This window comes from Aulonocara stuartgranti (genome assembly GCF_965226115.1).
Source record: "Aulonocara stuartgranti genome assembly, chromosome: 13".
NCBI classification, from domain to species: Eukaryota; Metazoa; Chordata; class Actinopteri; order Cichliformes; family Cichlidae; genus Aulonocara; species Aulonocara stuartgranti.
The window spans coordinates 11,948,646-11,976,130 of NC_138949.1; the positions used below are offsets into that span (position 1 = coordinate 11,948,646).

The 27,485-nt window shown below is 45.2% G+C and overlaps 2 protein-coding genes and 1 long non-coding RNA gene across 4 annotated transcripts in view; 2 read left to right on the plus strand and 1 right to left on the minus strand.

The window, feature by feature from the left end:
- The window catches only part of ggps1 (geranylgeranyl diphosphate synthase 1), a 72,828-nt gene extending 63,898 nt beyond the window's left edge, over positions 1-8,930 (minus strand). The window contains exon 1 of one of the 2 annotated variants that reach the window (XM_082557684.1): positions 8,799-8,930. In XM_082557684.1, coding sequence (XP_082413810.1) covers positions 8,799-8,801 — 3 coding nt within the window. In that variant the 5' untranslated portion in view covers positions 8,802-8,930. The remainder of the gene's footprint in view (positions 1-8,798) is intronic. The other variant, XM_082557682.1, reaches the window with a different exon arrangement.
- A 3,872-nt stretch (positions 8,931-12,802) lies between these two features.
- Positions 12,803-21,093, plus strand: LOC309720539. Its single transcript, XR_014280508.1, has 3 exons — positions 12,803-16,853; positions 20,517-20,598; positions 20,678-21,093. It is a non-coding gene; the product is annotated as an uncharacterized lncRNA (long non-coding RNA).
- An 844-nt stretch (positions 21,094-21,937) lies between these two features.
- Positions 21,938-24,576, plus strand: irf2bp2a (interferon regulatory factor 2 binding protein 2a). Its single transcript, XM_082557552.1, has 2 exons — positions 21,938-23,121; positions 23,431-24,576. The coding sequence occupies exons 1-2, from the start codon at positions 22,290-22,292 to the stop codon at positions 24,153-24,155; spliced, it is 1,557 nt and encodes a 518-aa protein (XP_082413678.1). The 5' UTR covers positions 21,938-22,289; the 3' UTR covers positions 24,156-24,576.
- The last annotated feature ends 2,909 nt before the right edge of the window (positions 24,577-27,485 follow it).

Consider the following 27,485-nt stretch of genomic DNA (forward strand, 5'->3'; position numbering starts at 1 on the left):
CTAGCCTCATCATACCTTATTTAAAGAAGTGTAAAAATGACGAATAACCATTATTATGGGGGATGTGTGCTGGACTGTCTCTAGTATTGTGTGTTTTCCACCTTGGTCTAACGTGTGCTAAGCTAAGCTAAGCTACCTGTGATTACGAAAAATCACAGGTTGCACGGTGACTGCATTGCGATGTGTGTCTTTCCAGTTTTCCGGTTATATTTATATATAAAAACGCTGCTGAGGGCCTGTGTTATTTCGCACTTCAATTGCCCGCATTCCTATTTGTGGAGAAATTTCAGCTTTTTTTTTCAGATCTATCTCTATCTTTCCGTGTTAGCAGGCAACCATAACTAAATCGTTGCATGTAATTGCCAACTTGACCCCATTCAGTCACAAGTGGATTGCAGACTGATGCCATTCATTGCCGTTTTGTCGCCATCTTGATGCGGCAGCGTTACTTTGAAGATGACAGCCGACTGCGCAGCCGCAAACTCTCTTCAAAGCTATCATTTCAAAGACAAAGAGATTGCAAGTTCATTGCACACAGTGGCATTACTTTTGGTCGTGCCGCAGTCTCAAACCACTGTTTACCCTAGTTGGACTTTGGCATAAGCCGGAGGCTATAGCAGCTTAAATGGCGTACATGAGAGCAGTGTTGGTCTTTGCATGAACACAATTGAATGTATTTTACAAAAAACCCCTCTGTTCCACTACCAGCGCCTCTTTATTTCTCTCCTTCTCATTCTTCCCTCACTCTCCCTCGGCGTTCCCTCTCCCCTGTATCTCTCTCACACCTGCCATGTTCGGTGGCAACAATAAAAGGGACCTCAACCTTGAAAGATGATAGAGCAACTCCGAGTACAATAACAAAAGAAGAAGAAAAAAACTACAAGTCACTTCTGCTCTCCTTTACACACGATGTAACCTTGGTGTAACTTTTGTATTTTATTATCTTTTCTTGGGCTCACACAGCTCTGTTGCTGTATCACCCTGTGCAGCTCGGCAGATACAACCCACTCGTTCACCCGAGAACTACAAAGTGGGTTTGACGCCTTGCATCTTGTGTAACTGCGGTCTTTGAAGACTTTGGCTTTGAGCTCTGTGTCTTATCAATTCCCTACGCAAAGCTAAATCTGAATCTGAGGCAAGCGCATAAGGGGGTAGCTTATCTGCCCCACTCATTTAATATTATTCATTCATGCGCACTATATTTATGACATGCTGTGCATGCAGAACTAATTTACATTTTTTCGACATTTATGTAAGCATCGTGTGTGTGGAAGGGCCAATGCTTAGACGTGGCGGTACGGCAACTTATTAACTTTGCATGAGGGAAACAACTGGTTTCATTTTGTTGAATGCATCAAACAAAGGAGCACTTCATACATTAAAGGTCCTAATGTTTTGCTCACAGAGTTTATGCAAAAGAGTCGACAGAAGCTGACACGTTGGTTTGTAAAGCCTTGTTTTGAGGTCTCGGTGTTAGCATCTTAGCGGCGGTCATATTGTTTTCCAGCACCAGAAATAACCACCTTCAGATGAGAGGTTGGCGTTATCAGCTAATGCTACCAAGCTAGGAAAGGAATAATTAACATATGAATTATGAAAAACCATGTTATGTTATCAGGTTGGCTGTTTACATGGGAGTTTATGGGCATTGACTCACTTTTTTAAGAAGGCTCCAGTGGCCATTTGGGGAACTGCAGTTTGATTTTAGCCCAAAAGGATGCCACTTAGTTTAGCGTGAAATCTGTCACAGAGGACGCAGTCGTGGGTACTTTTAGGGCACACTTTGAAGTCAACTCACATTTAAACCCAAGGGAAAGGGAAGCAAAGTAAAACAGATTTCCGCCCAATTCCAGTCAACGGAGCCGCACCGTAAAGTGAGTGGTACTTATCACAGCAAATTCCTGACTTATTTGTCATCTGGGGCCTCGGATTTGTCACATCGAATCTTCTTTTCTCAATGGACTGGGGAGGGAGATTACGGGCTCATAGTCGGTGAGATAATGACGGCTTTGACTCTCAAATGAGGATGCTGTGGAGAATACAGACACGTAACATTTCATTCCCACGGTGCCACCGAAGCTCGCTCTCTCACCCATCTGGAAATAAGACTTATTTCCCGGTCAGCCTCAGAATTATTCGGTGAACCCGAGCCGCAGAGCCACACCGCTGTTTCCCATCTTTCAACCCTGCAAATCATCACATGGCACGTAAATGACTGGACGGTTCACTTACTTTTCCACCTTTTGACTGATTCTCAGATTTAGTTCCTCTCCAGCAAACAAGGTTCATTTATTTTTGCATGATGTCACGTAGAGCACATGAATATCCCCATTTGACCCATTTTAGCTAAAACCTCGTTTTCCCCTCTTGTTTGTTTGGCAGCTACTGTGAGGATTTGATATTGCTGCCTAGCAACTTGTTAGTTTCCAAACCTGGTTTCATTAACATATAAAAGGCTTGTTTTTGGGGGGGAAATATCCTTATCTCATTTGAGGTGCTTCTCCCCATAAATTATTCCACAAACGAGGCTGCCCATCAGCCAGATAAGCTCTTTACTATTTTGTTTCACGCAGAAAGCCCACATTCCTGGACTTGATTTGAATTTAATGGACTTGTAGATGATTAATGAATCAATTACCGGATACATCATCTGATCTCTGGGTGGCTGCAGAGGCAAAGCTGACAGCTTTTCAAATTGAAAGGAGCAAAGTCGTTGTGGAGTCTTGCCAGCTGCCAGCTCAATGCGCTCCTATAATTATAAATGCATGAAATAATTAACAAACAACTCCACTTACACGCCGGGTCATTCGGGGTCAGCTGGAAGGGTTGGTGGAAAGTGGAGCTCGCCGATGATTGCACTTTGTCTGATAAGGATGGTAACGCGGATTGAGTTAATCTTGTAGCGAGAAATGCACGGAAGGCTTTTAGTCCAGATGACGCTCAGTGAGAGGCCTCTGTCCTGAAAACATGTTAGTGTGGATGTAGCTCTAGTGAAAAGCTTAGTGAAAGCCCCCTCCCACCGGCACCGCCACCTCACCATCCACACCCCCATCTCCCCTCCCGACCCCTGCCGCTCCATTCTTCCAGAGGGATGGCTTGTTGACATCCATTAGGAGGTTTCCCAGCACCGAGCCAGGCCAGGAAAGAGAGCTAATGATGTAATTCCCTGAGAGATGACATTAAAATGTCAAAGTGCTGCAGCTGACATCATCCATTTAGCACAGATTTTCCTATAGCATACATTTGTCTTCCATTTCCACCCTCCCATCCCTCAGCTTTTTCTTCCTAGGAACAGAGCTCCCCACCCATCCCAGTACCTCCAGGCTCCACTTAGGTGTGCAGCCACACAGTGGAGGACAGGCTGGAATCAAAGCATGTATTCCCCTGCAGCTATAAATGCCCTGCTCCAGAAAGCAGTATTTTTGAACAGGGTATGTGTGTCACGTTACATTTAGCTCTTCTTCTTTTTTTTCTTTTTCCAAGCTTCAGCAGATGCTAATTCATCTTGTCTGCACAACAAAGACACCACACGCCCTACAATTCTCTCACCTCCACCTCTTTTTTTTACTACTTGTTAATTCCCGCCCTCCTGTGGAAATGACCTCTGCATGATTTTAGGTTAGCTACCCGAGTTTATCCTGTTTTGCAAAGTGTGATCTGACCTGGTTTTGTTTTGCGTGACAGAACCAGGAGAACATTTTGTACAGACCGCATTTTGCTACCTGCCTCACGTCGCGACCCTGCGCCGTTTCACATCGGTCAACAGTCACGCTGTTGAAAATGTGGACTCTGAATTATATTTCTACGAGGGAGACTTGACAGCTCTCTGTTCTTCAGCCCAGCGAGTGGGCAGGCTTACACGTCAATAATGGATGCTCGGAGGCAGAGTGAGTAGACGTGAACTGGAAGCAGAGAAGGGGGCTGCGCCTCACTCAATAATGAATCAATTGATCCTCCTGCAGATGATGGATCAGGTTGCTATGACGACAGATGCAGTGTTACCCAGAGCGTGGAGGAGAGAAGCTGGTTTCCCAGAACCATAAACTCCAGGCTGCGAGTGTGTGGCTTTAAATGTATGGTGACGCTGGATGCGATTCATAAAGAAGACGAAAGCAGAAAATATTAAGCAGTAAATTAATGCGGCCAGATTCTCTGAAGAGGAATTACCGCACAGAATCAGCAATCCATCACATCACTCCAGATCTTTCCTTTTTTTCCTCAATTTCTACCGTGAAAAACAGATGTAAAGATGTTGCAGGTGCATAAGGGATTACACTGGCGGTCACCTCCGCTTTGATTAATCGAGGCGTCGTTCCTCTTTGATGGATGCTGTAGCACCCAGAGCTGAATACACATGTGGGTTTTATTGTGCGTGTAGCTCTGGCTTCTTGAAAAACCAACATGTTTACCGTGTCTGCGTGTGTGCGTTGTGTTGCTGTGGCAACGCGGCTGATGCCGGGTCCAGCTGGGACCACGTTGCCAAGTAACAGCTGAGTTATGAGAGCGGAGGAGAGGAGCGTGGGCGTTGGGAGGGGTGGTGGGGGAAGAGGGTGGAGGTAGAGCAGAGGATACGAGGACTTCTGTAAAGACAGCAGCGAGTAACAAAGACTGGAAGCATGAAGGGAAAAAATATCTCTGAGGGTTAAAAAAAACTTTTTGCATTTATTTAGTGTAGTGCTATGGATTGAAAAATAACATGGTTTTCATCTCTCGCTCGCTCTCTCTCGCTGCGGCTTTCTGCCAGAGAATATTAATACTTGACACATCTCATCGCTGGCAACATAAAGTGTTGTGCCCCATGCTAAATAGCAGCAAAGCAACTTTTAGAATTTCTTTGATGTATGTAAAGTTGAAGTAATTAGTATAATCCTGTGTGCGACCCTGCCTCTAATATGACAATACAAATGGCCTCCAGCCTCCAATGACTTCCAGGTAGGCCGACACAAGCCTTTAGCTACAAATGGTGATGACTGTGCATCCTTGTAGTCCAGGAGGCTCAGGTGCGGAGCTGCAGTACAAGGCCTGTTGTTGAGTCAGCACTGAATGGCAGCTTTTAGGAAAATGAACCCACTCAAGAGCCAAAACTGCAGTTTCTCCAGTGGCCATTCAAAGCTGGCTAACTAATGGTACCGGTCTGTGAGTCGTTTGGTACTGGGTCACGAGCAGAGATGGGCAGTAACGCATTACTTGTAACGCGTTACTGTAATCTGATTACTTTTTAAAGTAACGAGTAAAGTAAGGGATTACTATCGCAAAAACGTTAATTAGATTACCATTACTTTCCTGTAGGAACGCTGCGTTACTGCGTTACTAAAACCGTGATTTTTTTGCGAGAATGTCTCATGACAGTGACGTAAGCGAGTGCGACGTTCGTGACAACAGCTGTGTGCAGATCAACAATGGATCATATATCGAGTGCGGGAGAGAGTATGAGCGTGCAGCGTTTAAAGCGTGGAAGTACTGACCTTACTTTGAGTTTGATTCCATAAAAAGTGACAAAAACATTAGCGTCCGTTGTGCGTGGGAAGAAAACTTCTTTTTACAGCGAAAAAAAAACCCCTAATCAAGCACCGAGTGCGCAACGACGTAATGTGAAATTCACAGAGAAACTCGTGGATTCTTCAACTGACCGCGGCACACCTGCACCAGGGTAAACATCCGCCTACCCCCAGTCCTGCTTTACAGGTGAAAATAGAGCAACAGGACCGCTAGTCTTTGATGTTATTTATTTTTTGCTGTGTTTTACTTGCATCTATTTTAAAGACTGAGTGTAAACACAAAAAATATTTTATTTTATGTGCTGGAATGTGTAGAAAATAGGTTTAAATGTTAAACTAATTTCTTCAAGTCAGAGAATGGTGCAGATAATTAAATTTTTACTTGATGCATAAAGTTAAAAGATTAAAACTGATAAAACAAGTTAAAAAAAAGAGACTTTTCCATTTGATTACATTTTGTATGATGGATTATGCAGAAAAAGTAGAATTGGGCTGAAAGATCTATCACTTTATTACCTATTCAAGTTGTAAATCGTGTTTTTAAAGTGTTGGTCAAGTTACTTTTTTCAAGTAACTTGACCAACACTGGTCACGAGAGTTGAGGCTTGGGTGTGAAATTTATGGTATTCAGGGTTTTTATTGGTTTTTAGCATTATTTTTTTTATCGTTAACTCTGCTTCCTTGGGTCTTTTCCTGTGTTATGAATAAATCTTCTTATTTTGGTACCGGTACTGGTTTTATTTTCTTGTATTTATCCGCAAAACCTTAAAGGCTGGTCCATGAAAATAGTGTCGGACATAAACTGGTCCGTGGCGCAAAAAAAGGTTGGGGACCGCTGCTATACACAACCTTTTTAAAAAACTTTTTTAGCATCTTACAACTTAAAATGAAGTCTTAAAGATTTTTATTATTAGGAACGTTGCTGCTAGTTTTAGTCACTAAACTGGACTATTTCATTGTGTTTGTAGTGTTGGTGCTGTCCAGACCTTTTTTTATATAATTACCTAACAAACAACATAGCTTCCTGTGTATTTAGCTGCTCTAACTAACTGTCCAGAAGGGCTGTGCTCAATTTAGGCTAGTAAATCTTAGCATTTTATGTGTCTATTATGTAGCACTTATTAGCATCTACACCCCTTGACAGCTGTTGCTAGGAAAAAATGTCTATTCCCTGACTAGTTCATAAGTGGTTGCTGGTTGTTGCTAGGTGCAGCAAAAACCTCGCCATGATTGCTTTTGTTGCTAGCAGATTGCAGTTTGAATAGAAGATGCCGACCTTTCTGTAAACACTCGCTAACTAGTAGCCAAGTAGTACTAAAACTTGGCTAAAAATGGAAACAAAGATCCATCTTCTTCAAAGTAAGAGTTGTGCCTCACCGCTGAAATCATCAAGTTTCAAAAGGCACAACCTTGAAGACATTTGGTCTCTGTTTCTGGTTTGTGTTGCAATTTTATCACTTTCAGTACCGCTTGGCTAGTAGTTAGCAAGTGTCTGCAGACACTTCAGCACGTTCCAAAAAATTACGGGCAAATCATGGCATCTCCTAGCATCCAAAGCAGTTGCGTGGAGGTTTTCACCAACTGGTTGGGGGAAAACACATTTTTCATTAGCGACTGGTTGTTGCCAGATGTTTGCGAACCAGTCTTTACATTGTCACACTTCCAAAATGACAGACAGGTTAACCTCACGTGGTTAGCTGTCACATAACTGCAAAGCCTCAACACTATCTATGGATTCAGTAGTTTGCTTTAGCTGATTACTCAAACTAAAGCTTAAAAATGGGACTTCACAAACCAATGGCTGACATCATTGTGGCTAAGTCCATTTTCAATATACAGTGTGGTCAGCACTGGTTTAGTGAACAACAACAAAAATGTGGTCTGCACTTCAGCAAATTACATGAATGTGTAATGGTTTGTGATAGCAACAGCCGGTCGAGTTTTTCAGCTTCCATTAAATTGTTTCAAAGACGGGTTACACCCATTAAACTCCATCTGTGTGTCAGATGATTAATAGCAAAGGATGACGGTATGTTTTTACTCTCCATCCACTCCTCTGACCTGCTCGTTCACACACATGAATCATCCGACCTCAAAGACTCAGAGTCTGTCCTCATGCTCAGGGCATGATTATGCAGTTCCCCTGTCATATCAGTATTTGTTGCAGGCTTCTGGCTCAAATGCTTCCCTTCATGGTCATTAAGAAGAAACTGGCTGAGCAGTCTGATTTGTTGTCATGGAAACTGATCCTGAAATGCCTCTGTGCTTCATTTGAGACTAATTGTCCTCCCCAAACAAACATGCACGCTCTCAGACTCACATTAGCAACTGAAATCACAGCATTTCTCGCTCTCTTTGTTGTAATATCCTTGTGCTCCAGTACTTCTCAACAATAAACCTCTGAAACAAGCCCTGCAAAATCCTGTGGAAGAGCGAGTTAAACAGCTAAAAACAACAAACTCTGCAAAGCAAAGCAGCTATTCAGGTTCCCGGAGCCTGCTCCCTGGCCAACTGATCCAAATATGCTTGACTAATTTTCCACATTTGACGCTGAAGTGTGGTTGACTGACACATTTAGTCCTTGGCTGAGGGGTTCATTAAGTTCGCCGCTTAGAGATCAGAAGGCAGATTTGTGCGGTGGAGAAATTGCAGGTGGAAAAAAGGGTAAGCCAGAACAACAAAAACAATGGAGCCAACATGGTCCAGCACTTTATATAACAGAGCTCGCCTGTGGCGATTGTGCAATGCGGTGCAGTTGTCTGGGCTGATGTAAACAGAGCCTCAGTGCCTCTGGAGGCTCAGCCATGTGCCTTGATGCAGCAGTTATGGGCACATGCCCTACTTTCATAAATCAGAGCTGGAAAAAAAGGAAACAGCGTGATGGGGAGTGGAGGAGGAGGAGGGGCGAGTGGTGAGAGGGGATGCCGAGTGAGCTAGCGAGGGGAGGGAGGGAAAAGAGTTTTAGAGGAAAGGAGGGGAGGTGTTGCGGAGGGGGGAGGCTGAACAAGGCTCATATTGATGTTCCAAACACAGCTGCAAGCGTCAGCTGACTAGCTGGCCTGGAAACAGCCCCAAGCTCTGCCTCCTACCTTTATCAGTTTACACTGCGACCTTTCTCTTTCCATTGGAATAGATGACCCTCCCCCCTCGATCTGTCCTCTCTGACATCTGACTTCTGCCGGGGGTTTCTGTATCTGCATGCCTCCAGAAACACTGGCTCTCTTTTCAGCACATCAGCACTTTCATTTGTCTCACATGGCTCGGCTTTCAAGCCTCGCCCCACGCTCTTACACAACTCACCATGAAGTCACTGTTACTCCTCACGTCCGCACCCAATGGCGGAGGATAAAGAGAGAGTGATGATGACGGGCTCGGTTACTTTGCAAATACATGCCACTTCAGCGGGATTGTTGGGCAATGTGCAATCCTCTCGTCTCGGGTTTCTGCAGAGCGTTCCTGGAAACAAAGAGATGGATTTAGATACTACGTTTAAGCTGACACCTCAGGTTTGGACATATTTGGTGAACTTGAAGTTGAACCTGAAGCAATAGTTCAGGGTTCAGGTTCGAAGCAGCGGCAGCAGCTGTTGTCAGGAGTCTGTCCTCAAGGGGCAGTAATCAGCAGAGTTAACTGTCAATCACAGATCCCCCAACCTCATGGGCTTTTTCTCAGAAAGACGCCTACTTGCCTACAAACACACACGCACACACCTCCTCTTAATGACTTTCTTCAAGTGTTACTGGATAGTGTTTCTATGGGAGCTGTCCACCCCCCCCCCACACACACACACACACACAGCAGTACCTCCCTCGCCTCCCCTCCCAACTGTTTGCAGGAAACACTCATCCCTTCTCTGGAGATGTCGCTCGCGGCAGCTCATGCACTCACAAATCCCGGGCTCCTTTCTGGGAAATGAAGGGCTCAAAAGATACATACATACATTTACACACAAACTGGGAAAGCAAAAACCGAGGGAGGGGTGCAGAACACCGCTCGCCAAGTATATCTGCGTCGCCTTTTTGACAGTGAAGAGGTTGGATTGACTGTCTGCCTTCTGCAGGAAGCAAATGAGAAGCATATTCTGTTCTTCCCTCGGTTACTATGTGACAATCCGAGTTGCTGCGGTATCTAGGCAGACCACAGCGATCCCCAAAACATCACAGGAATGAGAATTGTTTCTGGCAGAGACGGATGGAGGGAGCAAATCAGAGAGGAGAGGGAAAGAATAGATGCATTTAAAGGCAGCCATCGCTGGCTTCAAATGTCACCGAATTCCCGGTTAGACAATGGAACACAGCTGCTGCTAAGCTTTGAACTGCAGCTGTCTGTCTGCTCTTGGCATTATTTGTGTGGAAATGTGGTCGCTGGTTGTGTTTTGAATGTGAGGCAGATATAAAACATCATAGGAAGATTAGTGCGTACAGTATTCGCATGTGGAGAGGGTGGATCAAGGTCAGATAGAGCTGCAGAGAGACACATGAGTAGGTGGCGGCCATGTCAGATGTTCCCAATTTAGAAACCCTCAAGCAAGAAGCAGAGATGAGGAGAGAGGTGGGGTGGCGAAAAGAGGCTGCGGTGCTCAGTCTGGAGTGGGCTTTAATGGTTTGGGGTTGAGGGTCAAAGAGACGGGGGAGGGGGAGGGAGACGAAGGATGAAGCTCCGAAGGACGTCTCGCCTTTTGAGGCGACTCTGAAAATGAATTTCGATTGCCTTTTTTGGCGTGCTCGTGACTCAAACGGCCGCAGTGTCCATCACACCTCCACAAGTGGCTCATTACCAGTGTCATCTGTGGATCATTGCAGAACATCTCTTCCCCATCTCTGCTGCTCCTTTGATCATCCTCCAGACAATACCCCATTAGGCCCGGGCTGATTTTCTAAAGCACGGCTCAATTACTTAAGGATACACTCATTAGCATATCTGAAAGCACAGGCGTGACTCTGCAAATAAAAGAACACATTAGATCCCCCCCGCAATATGTTTCAATTATTCATACAATACGAGGGTGAGTGGAGAGAACCGAGTCACAGCCCTATTTGCATTCAGCCAAGGTAATTAACATTTATCGAGCTCTCGTCCGGGCTTCCACTTTGGAAGCACTTGAGTCGCTGGTGTTTGCCTGCTCTGCAGCACACGGGCAGGTAAAGTAGGCTGACAATACGCCTCAGCATCAGTCCGCCTTAAACGTCACTTTTCAAGCCACATCATTTTTGTCACAGTAGTTAAGCGTATCACCCTGGATGCCTTAGTCAGCAGCTGCTCAGCTGCGCTAGGCAGGGCTCCTCAATTATTCACAGAAAAGAACGCGCACACACATATGGGCTCACTTTGCATGTGTTTGTGTGTGTCTGGAGAACAATGATAGCACTTTGCAGAAATTCTTCTTCTTGTTCTGGTATTTTTAGCCAAACAGGGTGATGGCAATGTCAGTCAGTGCCACCGAATCCTTAAAAACGCTCATGACAGCCATGATGATGAGTCAGCACTATCTGCCTGAGTTCGGAGAGGAGGAAAGTAGTAGAACATCTTGTTATCCGGGGGTTGTGTGCAGCAAGGTTAGAAAATGAAGCAGGAGGACTTTTCTTGAATAATATATCAGCCGTTCGGCTCGATCCCTACCATTTTTTTCTTCTTTTTGTATGCATGAGTAAATTCCTGTGCGTGCTTATCTGTTCATGGCCTGCTGCAGTGCAGCGCGGCGCAGTGCAGATCTCTGCGTCGCACATTAAGAATGTGTGAATATGTGTGTGCGTGCATCAGCCGCTGACTTTGTGTTCATTCCACAGTAAATTGATCTGGCTGCTCAGTAGACTGGATGGAAAAGGGCCCGGGGCGAGAAGTGCACAGTGCATCAGCAGATGGGAGAGCCCGCTGTGTTGCCATCACACAGCATTCCTCCTCCACTGGGCATGCTCAGAGGGGCCACGCCTCACGTCTCACGCAACACCACCACACACCCTCCTCCTCCTCCTCCTCCTTCTGCTCTCGGGGCCTGTTTGAACCAATCAGTTGGAGGTGGCGGTGGCAGTCCTTTCTCCTGTTTCTCATCTGACCTTCAAAAGCCATGCACGAGGACAGTAGGTTGACAGGGAAGGGAGGAGGGCTGTTTTTCTAAAAGCTCTCTGGGTAGCAGGGCTGATATGTCACTCATTATTTCCACTCAGTGCTTTTGCTCCGTCATAGCCCTCGGAGGGACGTGGAACAAACCGGCGCCTTGCACGCAGAGCCAGCAGAGGCTGGAACACAATAGCTGAACAACAGAGATAACCTATCTTAACGTGATCTGTCACCAACATTAGCTACTATTACCTCCTGTTTCTTATCAGTACAAGAAACTAACAGCTGATGATGATTCCCTCAAATGTCAGTTTCCTTGATTGTGAGCTGATGTCGAAAGGGAACTTGCTCAGAAGGGTTAATAACAAGGAAGTGAAATCATTTTAGCCACTGTGTGGCTCGCTTATGTAACCCACAAGTTGTGCAACCTGACAAAAATACAAGCTGGTATTAATTGAAATCACTTTTGGTGAAGACTCACACATGTGCTCCAAAATGCAAAGTGCAGTGCTGGAGGTGTAATTCCTTTCGAAAGAAAAAAAAAAAGGTGTAAATGCACGCAGTCTCATATTTGCAGCACTGCTCGCATATCTCATTCACACTTCTATATTTAAATATACTGCAGGCCCAGAATGACCTCATGAATCACATGGTGCACTTATAGAGCGACAGTATCATCTTTTTTTTGGTTTCCTGCTCTGCTGTTGCCAACACAATCAAACCATACTTTACACATCATCATTATTGCTGCAAACCGCCTGCTGACAATGCAGAGAATCTCAGGCTTGAATTCCTCCATGAGTCACATAGCGTGTTACTTTTTTTTCCACTCTCTCTCTCTCACTCAAAACTAAATCCCTCAGGCTTCCACACATTCCCTCTTTGTTTTGCCACCACATTCTGCTTGTCTCTTGTCCTTCCGTCTTTGCTCGTTCCTCTCTCTGAGTTGCACGACCGGGTTCCTGTTTATGTCAGGCGAGCATCAAGCCAATCAGCTGTGAAGGCTCTGATCCTCCTCGTAGCTATTTACTACCCTGTGGTCTGCGTAAAAAAAAAAGAGAAAGACTGAAAGCGAGCTGAGCTTGGGTGCAGGCTGCTGAGTAAGCACACATGCAAAGCTTCAAATCACTCCACAGCTGACCTACATGCATGTAAACCCCTCTGCTTTAAACTGTGCATGCGTGGGCCGGCACAGTTTTACCTTATCAAATGTGCTCCACTACATTTGCTTGAGTTTGTCACAGAGCAGCAGGAACAGCGACGTGATGACATTTTTTTTTCTTTGTTGCCGTTGAGGGCTGGAATGTGCTGGTTTGTAGATAACAAAGCAGCCCGAGGCGGCTGCATGCTAACTGCGCATGAGGTCACAGTCCGCCAACACAGGACGGCGTGATATGAGAGGGGATTTTATCCTGGATTCTCCCTCGGTGGTGTCATACCTTTGCCCTTTGTCTTCTTCTACTGCCTTGTTTTTCCTCAGTGCTGCAGTTTCAGACTGCAATTGCTGGTTATCAAAACTGCCAGCCTCCTCTGTTATTATATGGTTGGAGTAAAGTGCAGACTGCATTTGAAGACAGCAAGAATAGACTTTTGCAAGAGTGTGCAAGGACCTGTTCACGAGTCCAGCCAGTCGCAGCTTTCTCTTGGGAGTTCACAGTGTACAATAAATCTGTTAGGCAGGGAGAAAATATAATCAGGGCTTTGCTGGGGCATTTGAGTTCACTACAGGCAGTACATGAGCACTAATGCCTGATTCAACTCTGGCTCTGGGAAACATGCCTGACATTCAGTGTTTACACCCCTCAATGAAAGCTGCTAGTCAGACAGTCTGATCGCTCAGCCTGGAATTAGATTCAGGAAGTCATGAGATTTCCAGGTGGCTCGGCTTTCCTCGAATTGTTAAGCAGGGATTTTTCAAAGAAAAGCCAACACACATTAAACCGAGGGCATCGACTGGCTCCCCGCGCTTGGCACGTGGTCACGTCTAAACACGAGAAAGCTGACACAAAAGGGAAAAAAAGAAAAAAACAACAACTAACTGAGTGAAAACAGGGGGAACAGCATTTGAGCGTTGTCAGAGAGAAACCTCTTCGCCGTGCCATCGTTTGGTGCACAGAAACACACGAATTATGAATCAGTGCTGAACTCCTGCTGAACTCTCTGCACCAGCACCAAGCCAGAGAGCTGCACCACATGACATCCAACACACACATGCGCACCCTGTGACCTCTGCAGAGCTCCAAACATACGAGGCAGTCTGCTGTGGAGTGCTGCGTCTGCTGGGTGAATCATTACGCTGTGCTGCACCTGGCTGCATTTAGAGAGCAGAGAGGATTTTGATAAACTTGACGTCTGTTGGGAGGTGGCGGAGGACGCAGCCAGCCAAAGGGGAAAGATAAATACAAACTGGTGGTGCAGCGGTTAAACCTCCCGCCCTTTTTTGGCAGTCAAAGTGTGCGTGTGTGTGAGTGTGTGAGTGAGTGAGCAAGCGGGTAAATATTTAACCCTTGTGTCAACACCACACATGTGTCACAACAGCATTCCTGTGAGGCGCTTGTCTTGTGACAGAGCGGTTTCATAACAGGAGCTGTGCTCTGATCGCCCGCATTCATTGTTTTGCGGCTTTTGGAAGAAGCTTTGTGTGCCGGTGCAGAGTGACTCGTGTGGCATGACGAGTTTCGTGTTCCTGCACGTTGGGCGTTAATGAGCGCAGAGGTGAGGCTGTGAATAGCTGGGTTAACTAGTTCAAGACAGCAAACAGCACTCTGTTTACCCAGCAAAAGCCTCTTTCTCTCACTTCCTCCTGGCTGTAAATGGTTAACTTGGCAAGAATCATGTGAGCGCTAGTAAGCTTTTTTTTTTTTTATTGCATGGGGGAGGGGTGGGGGGTTGAACTTTACTCGCCTTGCTGTTAGGCAATGACATTTCTGATCAGAGCGATTTTATCGTGAGGAGAGAAAGCGAGAGAGCGGAGCACGTCACACTGCCTCAGGAAGGAAGACAGAATTGAGCTGTCTGCAAAGATGTTTTCTCGATGAACAAAGCAGATACGCGCATGTGAAAATAAAAGTGGAGAAAGGAGGGAGGGGGAGGAGGTGGTTGGTGCGTTGTCCTTCAGGGCAACCCTGGGTGCAGCTAGACTTGACAGTCGGTGTGAGAGCGTTTCCTCTTCAAGGCTGTCTGGCTCCTCCTCCCCCCTCCCTATTGTGTGGCAATGCAGGGTGGGTGAACTTTATCCCTGTTTGGTGAGAGACACAGCTTTCAAGTCATTTGCATGGAGCAGGATCAGGTTGCACACTGTGCACCTACTGCACAATGAGAATCCCAGCACTTAACAGAAAAACAGGGAGATGTAATCACAACCTTTTATACGGAAAACAGCCTCTGCCCAAACCTGTAGGACGACTCCAAGCCCGCCCTCCACGCACACACTCAAAACAAGGGTTAGCCTACATCACACACACTGATATCACAAAGGTTGCACCACACCCAGCTCCACATGCCCTTTGGACAGGCAGGCAGGTTTTTGCAAACACATGGCGTAAGACGGCTCAGTATCAGCGGCGTGCTTGTAGTCGTTACGAATTTGCACAACACAAACATGCGGGTTAATATCACCTTTGCCTTATCAGGCTCCTTCAAGGGCACCAAACTTTCCCACAGTGCTCTGCTCTGTCCCGCCTGCGTTCCTCTGGGACCTCAACTGTTGCTATAAGAGTTTAACAGTCATTCCATGTGCTTCCCACACTCTTACTGTACCTCTTCAGCTGAGCTCGTTGTGGTGACTAAACCATCCACTATGTCTTAGTAAGGACTGACTGTATGTAAGCCAGCGTCTGCCAGTGGCTGTGTTGCAAAACTAGTTTGTCATAGACAATTACAATGCTGGGAAATGTGATCATAAGTTCCCAAGACCATCAGCACTTTTGTTTCAGTTTAAATAATAACAATAAAGCCTCAAATACATTTTCACTGTTGGGCTTAATTCCTACCAGTATCTTTAGCAATTTATTCACTGGAGTTTTCACTTTTCTGGGGAAAAATAACAGCAAGAACTAATTTAGTTTTGAGTATATAAGTAATATAATTAGCTGTGCAAGTAGTTTTATTTAAACAGTCAGAAAATCTATGGTGTTGAAAATAAGCTCATTCATTACACTTTTGCTCAGATGGTTTGTCTTCAGAATTACAGATTTTGCGACGCTTACTAGTTTTCCCCATTTTGCCTCAGAAAAGCCAACAACAGCCTTCTTTATTTTTTAGGGCAAAAGGGCACAAAGCAGGTCAGACAGCCAAGTCTGGACAACATCTATTTATCTGGGTTTTCCTGTGTAATAATAAATTGTCTCCATCTAAGGCAGGGGGAGCAGCAAAGACTCCACAGTGTGTAGCAGGAAAGTCAGTGACAACAACTGTTACATTAATTATGTTAGCTTACAGAAAAAAGAGGAGGATTTTGGTGGAGGTGGGTTACAAAGCGGCTTGCAGTTGGTGAAACAATTGCAGGAAGCCTTAAAAGGTGCCTCCTGGGAGCATATATATGCACATACTGGTTTTTTCTACCTAACCTCATTTTTACTCTTCTTTCTTTCTCTTTTTAAATCACTGTTGTGTTTACAGATTTCTGCTCATAGTATACGGCCCTTACCAGGCATCTGTGGCACTGTCTGTTTTTCATTTGTACTACTTTTCAGTCTTTATCATGCTCCTGTAACACAACAATTTATCTTTTGGGATCAATAAGGTATCTATCTATCTATCTATCTATCTATGGTATTATCATAACATGCAATTACATTTGTGACTACAATGTTCCACACTATAAAAACTGTCCTTCAGTACACATTCACACGCTTGTCCTTGTCATCAGGACTCTATTTTCTATTTCAGCTCTTCACAGTGAGCCGTTTCCTGAGACAAGGCTTTGAAGTGGATGAGGGAGGTGAGACACCGTGCGCCCAGCTGCCCAGCCGCTGTGGTTAAGGGGTCTTTATCACGCAGACAAGGGGGACAGCACTCAGCTCTTGCCCTTCTATCTTTCACCGCGGCAGAAGAGTGATTTTGACAACCAGCGCTCCCCAGCTGCGCAGGGGCCAGGCCTGCGAAACCACAGGCGGATAATGAATGCCACACCATCGTGACAACTTGCACTTTTATGGAAAGGGGAGGAAGGACACTTGTGCTCACAGCGTATGATGGGACGTCCCCCATAAACCAGACAATCAAAGCGAGGGCAGATAAGCATCTGTGGAATCTGTGACGGGAACCTCCGCTGATTTATGGGCACTACTGGAAAAGGTTTGTTTCCAAGTGAACGTGTTTAGAGGTAACCAAAGAAGAAATACAACTTTCCCAATGCAACCACGGCATCTGTAAATGATAAACCACAGTCGCATTATCCATGATCTTCCTTGCTTTCCTGAGCTGAACAAGCCACATGCTATTTATGAAGAACTTCCTCCAAAATGAGAAGACTTGAGGTTTTCCAATTAGGTCAGATTGCTATTCTTGGTGACTCTCACAGTCGTGTTATTTGTATTCTGTACATCAGAGGGATAATACATCCATTTGCTTTCAAGGCAAACGTTACTAGAAAAGGAGCAGCTTTGATCTTCTTCCAATAGACACGCTGAAACAGCTTCTAAATAAAGGAGTTATAAATATGCATGTGCATACGTTCTTTTAGGGATTATTTGCCAAGGATTTACACACAACTTCAGTTGAAAGAATGAAACAAATCAGTTGTGTTTTCGAACTAATAACTGGAAAGGACAGCAAGAATCTGCGAGCCTGAGCTGTGCCGTGCCAACTGCTTTCTCCGGGAACATCAGAGTCCATTTCTAGCAAATAAATGGACAGGAGCTGCAGTAATAAATAAGCCTACTTTGGAAAAGTTATATTTTGACTCATGCTCAGAGAAAGAGGTTACATAACACATGAAATACTCTTCATGCTTCTCTATTTTAAAAAAAAGAAGCTATGTGTCCAAATTTATACTTCCATCTAACACAGGCACATGTGCTCAGACACACTACAGAGCTCTACAGAGTGATGTCTTTGGAGTTTGCAGGGTGATCTGTCAAGAACAAACCAGGTGCACAGAAACCACTGCATTGCTGCTGTAGGAGTGGCCGTGGGCGATGTTGTCCTTCTGGAAATTATAAATGTGTCTGTGTTGACATTTTTAACATTTTGTCTGAGTAAGCCACAGAGAGCTGAAATGACTCCGCAGATCACTTCAGTATGCTAAACATAACAACCGTGAGTCAGGTTTGAAACTGCCTTTTAAGGCCAATAAATAAGACAGCATTGACTTGTGCAAGGAATGCGGCTAATAGTGGCTTTTGAATTGAACCTCAGATAATGAAAAGAGGCTGAAGCTGCATTGTGATTCATTGAGGTCACGCCATGTGCTGATTTAGCTACAAAAACAAAACAAAACAAAACAAAAAATAAGAGAAAGGTTGTTTACATTAACGTCTGGTTATGACTGAAAATACACGGGGGTTTCCACTGGACAGGAAATGATGTCGTCAGCCAGCCATGCATGCAAGCTCGCTTAAGCGCGGCATTACAGAAGCAAAGTTCAGCTCTTTCTGTTCCTGGTTGCCCAAACCGAATCTGTACTGCAGGCCACTGAAACTACCTTCTGTTGAAAAAAATGGATGTGAAAACAATGCTGTTCATTTACATTTTTCTGTGGGGATTTTTTCTTGTTTTGTTGTTTTTTTTAATTCTTCCACTTTCCCATCTCAGCACAGTGGGGTTTTTTTTTTTGTTTTTTGTTTTAACCAAGCTGTCTGAGTCCCAAAAAGCCCGGCAGATTAAGAGGATATGTTACCATCTTGAGTTTTTTTTCTAAATGGATACACATGTGGCACATCTGGGTCCAAGCCTGACTCATTACTCACTTTTTTTTATGTCCCATTCTCTGCAGCCATGGCAACTGCTGCATGTTTGGCAGAAAGCTTTTGAAGGCAGTGGAAAAAGAGAGAGAGGGAGCATAAAGGGAGAGCTAGAGATAGAGCGAGAGAGGGAGAGTAGCTCTCAGTAGTTGGCCTACATCCAGTGTAATCATGCCATGGAGCTGAAATGAGGCCTTTGGCAGCACACCAGGTTTCTGAGAACAAAGATGTGAGCTTCTAATGTTGGCGGTGGGGCCTGCTTGGCATCCTCTGCCATTTCCCAGCAGCCCTTGCCTTGGCTGACTGCCAGCCCCCCCTCCCCTCTCCTCCCCTCCCCTTGCTAGGACTGCAAAGAGGATCAGAATAAAGAGAGAGACTTGTTTTTCACTCGCTTCTTGCTCCGGCCCAATGACATCACCTCTGCAGCCTCCAGCCCCCAGATTCCAGCCGCCCAGCACATTTTTTCCCCCTTTCGACCCTCCATTTTATTTGAATTCCACCATTTTATACCTGACTTTAAAAATCCCATAATTTGTTTGTTTGTAATTGCCATGTGCCGCACACACGGCTTCTCCGCTCTAAACACAAGCGAAGACGATGAGGAACGAATCTGCACGGAAAAAAAAAAATCAAAACATACTCAAACTAACGCTAATAAGGGAGGTGAGGCGGCAGATGGATGCTCATTAGCTTTCAGAGCTCTGCAGATCTTTTTCCTTTTTTTTTTAATAATCAGCCCTTTAATCCTTGCTGTGCAAAAGTGTGGCTAAAAATAGCACCGTAAACAGGATATATATGGTAGCTGGGGGTAGCCTACTGTGATAATCTCTATGGTTACCTCTTCCTCTTCCAAGCTCCAGGAGCTCTGCAGAGCATGCACGTTAAAGTCCTTACATTGACTCTTTATACTTAGCAGCTTTTGCCAGTTAAATCTTCAAGACAGGGTCACGACCACAGCTGCTTAACTCGCACTATCCTGTTGTAACCTCCCTTTGTGTCGGTGCAACATGTTACAGTTTTGTTTGATGCTCGCCTCAGCAGTTCTTCTAAAAAGGTTATATAACATAAAATGTTGGCAGTGAGGACGACACAAGAGGAAAAAAAAATCCAGTGCTTGCGCTCTGCTTAGGCAGAAGACTTCACAGAGAATCTGTAATGTTTCGCTGGCATAAATAAAAGATCTCCAATATAAAATTTAACAGTCTCGGAGAGCGATGAGACGCAAATATCATCATCTCACCAGCCCCGCGATGCTGTCACATGCTGGGTATTCCCCTGGCCGTCACCTACCTCGCACTCTTTATTTAGCCTCCTCACGTCTCAATTTACATACTCATGAAAAAAAAAAAAGTTCAAAACTGCTTTATACAGCTTTATATACCCTGCCACTGCCCAGGTGACACTGTGGTGATTTTCACTGTATGTACACGATTCATATTGGCCAGTCAGAACAATCTGTGCATGTCTGGCTTCCTCTCAGACCTTTGCTGCCTCTGTTCAGTACAGCTCTGCCTTTGCTTCATAGCACACTGCAGCATTTTATTTTTCAAATCAGTAGATCTACTTATTATAGAATCAGGTCATTTAGGATTTAATTGAATCACACCATGCCTCTGTCTTGCATAATAGCTATTTGGCCGTGCAGCTATTTGCTTGCACAAACATCGACTGAGTGGAAACCAAAGGATCAAAGCATTAGGCAACAATTTTCCCACCAATCTGAAGAAAGGAAAGAATTTGTTTAGTTTGTCCCTCACAACAGCCGTTTCCTAACTATGTCATAAAGCCGAACAACACTTCCTAGTGTTGTCCCTCCAAAACGGGACTGAGTTTTGAGAGAAAGCGGCGATGGGAAGCAGTGGGACAATGCAGTGTTAACAGAGAAGGTGGGGTGGAGGGGGGGGGGTTAAACTTTCTTTAAATATCCTCTTTCACTGCAAAATGTCCCCATTCACATAGCGGCAGCTTTACGGGAATAACAAAACAATATGGCAAAGTACTTGGCGGTAACACATGAGCATACGTGTCTTGTTTTGTTTCTGGTAATCCTTTGAAGAAAACGCCACAGCGCAGGATCACGGTGGCAGGCAGGGAGCCAGAATAGCCTGATGTTCTGTCGAAGGGTGAGGAGGATGAGGGTACGTGACTAAACATCTTGCTTCCTCTTTTCCAACGTCACATGGACTTGCACAAACATATCCTGCTTTGTGTCTGCAGGTTTCAGACGCATTGCCTCACCCAAAGCCTGAGGCTAAGCTGCAATGAGTTGGAATGAGACCAGATGAGAGGGAGGAATGAACTACTGGGACAACTCCTCCACTTCAAAAAGCCTCTCCACTTTTACTTCAGGGGATTTTGGCTGAGGTTATGCCACATGACCTGTTTCTAATAACATTTCTTTCTTTTTGCCTTTCTGTAAAACATGCCACACTAGAGTGGAGTCATTAATCTTGTTAAATCTTTCATACTAATATCTGTTGAGCTGCTTTGACTGCTAAAGTCGCTTGAAATGAGTCTGAATCGCTAATTCACTCCAGTGCCATTTCATTTCATTTCAGCAGTGGCAGATTTGGACTGCTCCGTGCACAAGAATATTAAAAAAAATATATATATATATATATATGTGGGCACAGCTACAGCAGGCTATATTCATGCTGTAACCCCAATCCATTCAAGTTCACAACACACTGGCTGGAAATCCCCACCTCATGACTGAGCTTCCTGGTTACTGGCTGGTGGAGGCGCCTTTTTTTCTTCTTCTTCTCCTCTCCCTCTCTCATTCTTTTCTTTAAACATTAACAAGCCAGGAAAATATTATCTAATCATAACTAAAAGGCTAACAGTGTACATCCTGAATTCACCCTGGTGAGCTGGCACAAATAAAAGAGAGAAAATGCGGGCTGTAAAGTCGCTCCAATAAGCCTGTAAATTGTGCCCATGTGCTACAATAAGACATTTTTGAGACCCTCTGTATAAATATAAGATCTGCCATTGGATTACAATTGCTGTTTTTCTCAGGGTCGACCCACCTCATTCAGTGCACAGTAGTAGTAGCAGCAGCTCACTGCGTCGAGGCGCGGTGCATTGAGAAAAACAAGCTGCAGCCTGAACCGGATAATGCTCTGAATTTAGGACAAAGCAGCAACCGGAGGAGCTTGAAAGTCGCTTTTTTTTTATTATCCCCTGGCGGTCTGTTGCTAACCTACAGCCATATTTCTTTTAGCAGCGTGCAGGCTGGTACCGGTGGACCTATTTTTTTTGCAGGTTTGATGATAATAATAACAGTAGCGTGGGTTATTCCGGAGTCTGAAGCTGAACTGGGTGCCTTTTTTGTTGGCAGAAGCTCAGGTGATTAAGTTAAAATATTAAAAAAGGGAGAGAGAGAGAAAAGTGGTGAGTGACAAGAGGCTGCAGTAAAGTGGGGGGAGAGGTGGTGGTGGTGGTAGTGATGGTGGTGGAGGGGGGGTGGAGGGGTCTGTCGAAGAAATCAAGTCAATAGAAACTGAAGTGGATGTAGGCGCTTAGTGCTGTGACGTCACTTTCTACATTGAGCCAGTAGTAGAGGAGAGTCAGTGGAGATAGATAGAGGAGCGCCGTAGTAAAGTACACACCGTCATGAACTTCTCCCTCTAAAACTTCAACCTTGTTGCTCTAGAAGTCGGAGAGAGGACGAGATTACATTTTTTTTGTTGTTGTTCGACTAACGGAAATTGCTCTTTATTCGCTTTCTTTTTGCGGGGGAGTTCGGGAGGAAGGAAAAAAAACAAGAGAGAGCGGGGGAAGAAGGCAACATTTTGGGTTTCTTTTCGGGGGGTCGACGACGAGCGCTATGTCGTCCGCGGCGGTCGCTGCTTCTTCCAGGAGGCAGTCGTGTTATTTATGCGACTTGCCCCGCATGCCTTGGGCCATGATCTGGGATTTTACCGAGCCCGTCTGCAGGGGATGTGTCAACTACGAAGGAGCAGACCGCATTGAGTTTGTCATCGAGACGGCCCGACAGCTTAAAAGGGCTCACGGTTTTCAGGAGGGCAGGTCTCCCGGGCCGGGGAAGTCGCAGCTCTCCGGGAAGGAGATCCAGGCGATCAACCACGCTGCGGGGGGAGATCCGGGCTCCCGGCCGCCGCAGCCTCTGGACCGCTACCCTCTGTCCGACCGCCCGCCCAGGCTGGGTCCAGAGTATCAGCCTAGAGGGCAGACAAACGGCATCCAGCTCCCTAATGGATTTCCTAAGCCTGACGAGCCACCAGAGCTGAACCGCCAGAGCCCCAACCCGCGCAGGAATAACACGGTGCCCCCGAATTTAGTGCCTTTGCCTAACGGGGGCTTGACCCCGGGGCATGCCGTCAACGGCAGGAACCCGATCGGGCTTTCCTCCACTCTGGCGGGCGGTAGTCCCGCCGACATGGGCAAGAGACCCGCCTCGGTCTCCAGCACCGAGCACGACAGAGAGCTGAAGGAGAAGCACAGACCCGACAGTCTCACGCCGGAGATCTCGGAGAGCCACAAAAACAGGGCAGACCCGGACTGGATGGGCAAAGGCAAAACGGTGAGGGACCTGATGGCTCTGCACACCACGTTCGAGACCAGGTACAAGAAGGACCATGTGCCCATGCCACAAAGAGCTATGGTCTATGAGCCCGGCCCCACTCTTTCCAAGTCAGGTGAGCATTAAAAGGCAGGAATATTTTATCTATACTGTGCATTTTTAAAATTGTAATTTTTATTACCGATTTATTAATTTTCCACCCAGGAATGTGTCAAGATGGTAAAAATGGTATTTATAAAGCCATGCCCTAATATTATAAGGGCTATAAATAAATTTTTTGAATCCTTTGCTGTGTTTGTTATTGTTTTGTAGCCTGTGGTGCAGCACGAATTGGCAAAATTCACATCTCCCTTTCAGGCTAATTGTTGATCCTTGTATGAGCTGTGCAACTCAACTGCTCTGTTTAACCCTTTCCTACCTCCAGACAGAGGAAAACATCCCCGGGGGAGCAACAAGAGAAAAGCATCACCTGAACCGGAGGGAGAGGCGACAGCTGCCAAGCTCAACGGAGAGGGACAGCAGTGGTTACCACCACCTACTGACGGACTGAAAATGCCTCCAGTTCCCCCGCCAAGCTTCGCCTCTCCCCCTTCCACAATATCCCCTCACTCCCGCACCACCCCACCGGAGGCAGCTCAGAATGGTCAGTCCCCCATGGCGGCGCTCATCATGGCTGCAGACAACGCAGGTGGGAACAGCTCTCCCAAGGACGCCAACCAAGTCCACTCCACCACCCGGAGGAACAGCAGCAGTCCCCTGTCGCCGTCCTCCATTAATCAGAGGAGGCTGGCGCAGAGAGAGGCGCCGAGTGCAGGCACCCCCCATGTGCCAGGCATGGACCAAGTGCACCCCCCACAAAGCATTCCGGACTCCTCTGTACCCAGCAGCATACCTCTGTGCTGCACGCTGTGCCACGAGCGTTTGGAGGACACACACTTTGTTCAGTGCCCGTCTGTGCCCTCTCACAAGTTCTGCTTCCCATGCTCAAGGGAAAGCATAAAGCAGCAAGGCGCCACGGGTGAAGTGTACTGTCCAAGTGGAGAGAAATGCCCCCTGGTTGGCTCGAACGTACCATGGGCTTTCATGCAAGGAGAAATCGCCACCATCCTTGCAGGAGATGTCAAAGTAAAAAAGGAGAGGGACCCTTGATTTTTTTCTTTTTTTTTTGTCTGAACACTTCTTTGGGGAGGGGAAGCAAAAAAATATGAGTATAAATATATAAATATCACATACATACCATTCAAACAAACTAACGGACTTGTACATATTGGACCCAAGGGAAGAGTATACTTCGTAAAACATGGTTGTATAATTTTTGATTTTTGAATACATTGTGTTTCTATATTTTTGAAGATAAAGGTATGTACTCATTATAATGAACTACGTTCCTCTTTGTTGATGTTTAACAAAAAATTCTTGATGTACTTCTAGGTCTGGTGGCAGTTCCTGTTTAACGTAGAATGTGACTAATGCTACTCTACGAGCACTTGGCAAAACTAAAAATGCTTTTAGCTGTACTTGTATGCACTTGTTTAAAAATTGCCAAATACAATTTCTGATCTTGTATGAACATATTGTCTGAGCTTGCTTCATTTTGAGTGAATAAGTGACACAAGGGGCTGTGGACAGATGACGAGATAGCGCTCTCGGCTCTGACATGCAGGCTTGTTGTTGTGACGGCTCAGGAGACTTGATTTACGCTGCACACAACACAACACAGCACAACATGAGCAGGCTACTGTTTCAAGCTGCAGGACGGAAGAGCCTTTTTTTTTCTGTCTCTCTTTATGCACACATGTCTTATGTGATTCATGGAGAAGCTTGGCTGGGAAAAAAACAAGAAAAAAGAAAAAAAATACAAGACACACTGTCCTCGACTTTTGTGCATCGCTGTAACTGATTGCAGAACTAGGTGCCAAGTCATGTTCAGTCAGCTGGAATCTGTCGAGTCAGTAATGAAAACGTGCATGAATGTCAACATGATACAATAGTACAAACCACGCCGTGTGACCGCAAATTTGGACTTTTCCTGAAAATAACCACCCTTGGGTTTTTTTTCTGGTGACGTGTATTTTCCAAGCTTGTATGCAGATTGTGTCTGACGTCACAAAGGTGTTTGGCTTTTTTTGTTTTATTACACATATAACTTATCTCTCTCTCTCTCCCTATATATATATATATATATATATGTAAGGAGAGAGAATTTTTTTATTAAAAAACATACTTTTGGTTTAGTCTGCAGATGACAAACTCCAGATAATGAATAAAATCAGCCTCACAAACCAACTCCAAGCATACGTTAGGTACAATTAGCACTGCAGCAACACACTGTTTGCTTTCGGTTTTAGCCTTTTGTGTCACACTGAACATGCACTCATAATGCAGCACCCTTCCCCACGCTGAGAACGGAGTAAACATCCACGCTGCCTTACATGCCAGCCTCGCTCTGTATGCCTTCAAATGTAAATGCAACTGCTGCTGCAATTTCTTTGACAGTGGAGTCACACACAAACGTGCACAAAACCCCCTACAAACTCTTGTATCGCTAATGGCAGCCCTTACTGGTCTCTACAAGCATTGAGGAGCTTACAGTGGGCCATTAAGTGACAAACTGCAGCTACTGTATGTCTAGATGAAAAGCAATCCTGAGACTATTTTTGCTCTCTCTCAGACAAAGAGCTCCCGAGTAGCTGACCACACAGACCCAGACATGGAGGATGATATCTAGCAGAAAGGAGGGCTTGGTGTTAGCAGGCAGTTGCGTAATTATTTTCAGACGTAATCTGCTTCTTGCTAGCTCCCTGATTTTTCAAACAGAGCACACAATCCAAAAGCAGATTGTTTTTTTTCTTCTTCTTCATTAAAGGCCCACAAACTGCTCTGACATTGTTGCTTTACTGTTCACCGTGGTCCCCATGAATCTGCTATTCAGCCGGGGATTTACTGACCTTCTTGCTCTGGCAGACATGTTTAAGATGGTATTTTTGGAAGGCACCTGAAAGCTGTGATTACCCGCTTCTTTAACAGGCTGCATGGTGTCCCCGATTAACTGATTGATTCATGATGTTGAATGAAAACACAGCCTTTGCACTCGCCCATTTAGCCGACTAAGAATAGCAGGTATAATTATTGTCCCCTAACCGAGAAGACTGGAAGGGCTGCAAAGGATAAAGGAAACTCTAAAGGTAACTTCAGAGCACGCGTACGCTTTTACAGTATGATTTAAAGCTTGAAACGTGTTTTTCATGAGTGCGCGTTTTCCAGGCAGCTGTTTGTTTATACACCCTTTTTCCGTTCTTTGGAAAGCTATCTTATCAGTTGGACTTTAAAACGAGAAATGCAGCCCACATTGATAAAGGACAGCACTTTACTGTGCTCATCAACAACACGCCCTTATTCCACCTTACGTGGTGTTCTCAGAGATTTTATTAAATTTTTTTTGTTAATCAGTTGACTCGTTGACCTACTTGTTCCTTATCACACTATACTGCCAACCAAATTAAAATTGCCACATCTGAGAATATCAGAGTTGAGAGCCAGGTTTTTATAACCTGGAAAGATGATGCAATGAGACGTAAATGAACACGTCTCCTTCTCTCGCTTTCCTCTGTGCTCGTAAAGATATATGACAGCAGACGCAGTACCTGTTTGTCCAGTGGTGACTGAAATAGCTTGCGCCATATCTAATACAGTGATACTGTGTCCCTGGAAGTGGCTCTGTCATAACACAGCACTCTGGTGTTGCGTGGTTACCGGTGAAATCGGTGCACGGCAGATGCTCTAGTGCAGGCTGTTGGTTAATATGCAGGGAGGGAGCTTTTCTGTAAACAGCCTGCATGTGAGGATCAGGGCCGCACAGAGCTGATAGCATGAAGTTCGGATTTAATTTTTCTGATTATACATCTTTTCTTTTTTAGAAAAAAAAAAAGTGAATCATCTCTCCTGCTTTCGGTACGATCACGCAGGAACCATTTGTGGTTAACGACTCACGTTTTTATTATGTTTACTTACACGAACCTTCAGGGATTTTTAATATCTAAGCCCTGCTTGTGAGGCGAACGCTCCTGACTTTGATGTGTTTTTACCCTCAAATGATTTATAGAAAACCTGACCGGGTGAAATCCAAGTCCAACCTTGGGTAAAGTTTAATTCGATTCCTTCTCTTCCCACTGCTTCCGGATAGCAACTTGGGGCTTTTGCTGGGCTACAGTCAAGTGTTTGAAATATCCCTGAAATCCGGCGATCTTTCATCAGGCGGCCGCGGGTCCAATCAATGGTCATAAAATCCTTCACTGACTGTTTGATCGATATTGACTCGACACAATCCAGTTAATCAAGCTAAGTGAAAGGCAATAACAGACAGGTGACGCAGCCAGTGTGTGCTGCTTGGCTGCCTCTCCTGGTAATGATTAACTCGGGCATTACGCAAAGATGTCGGTGCGATAGTAAAACTCAGAGTTCATATTTGTTGTCTTTACA

What these genes read in the sequence shown, in the direction of transcription:
- irf2bp2a (XM_082557552.1), top strand. Translation starts at nt 22,290, where the DNA reads ATGTCGTCCGCGGCGGTCGCTGCTTCTTCCAGGAGGCAGTCGTGTTAT. An exon ending in CCCCACTCTTTCCAAGTCAG is followed by an intron (nt 23,122 to 23,430) that starts GTGAGCATTAAA and finishes TCCTACCTCCAG; the next exon opens with ACAGAGGAAAACATCCCCGG.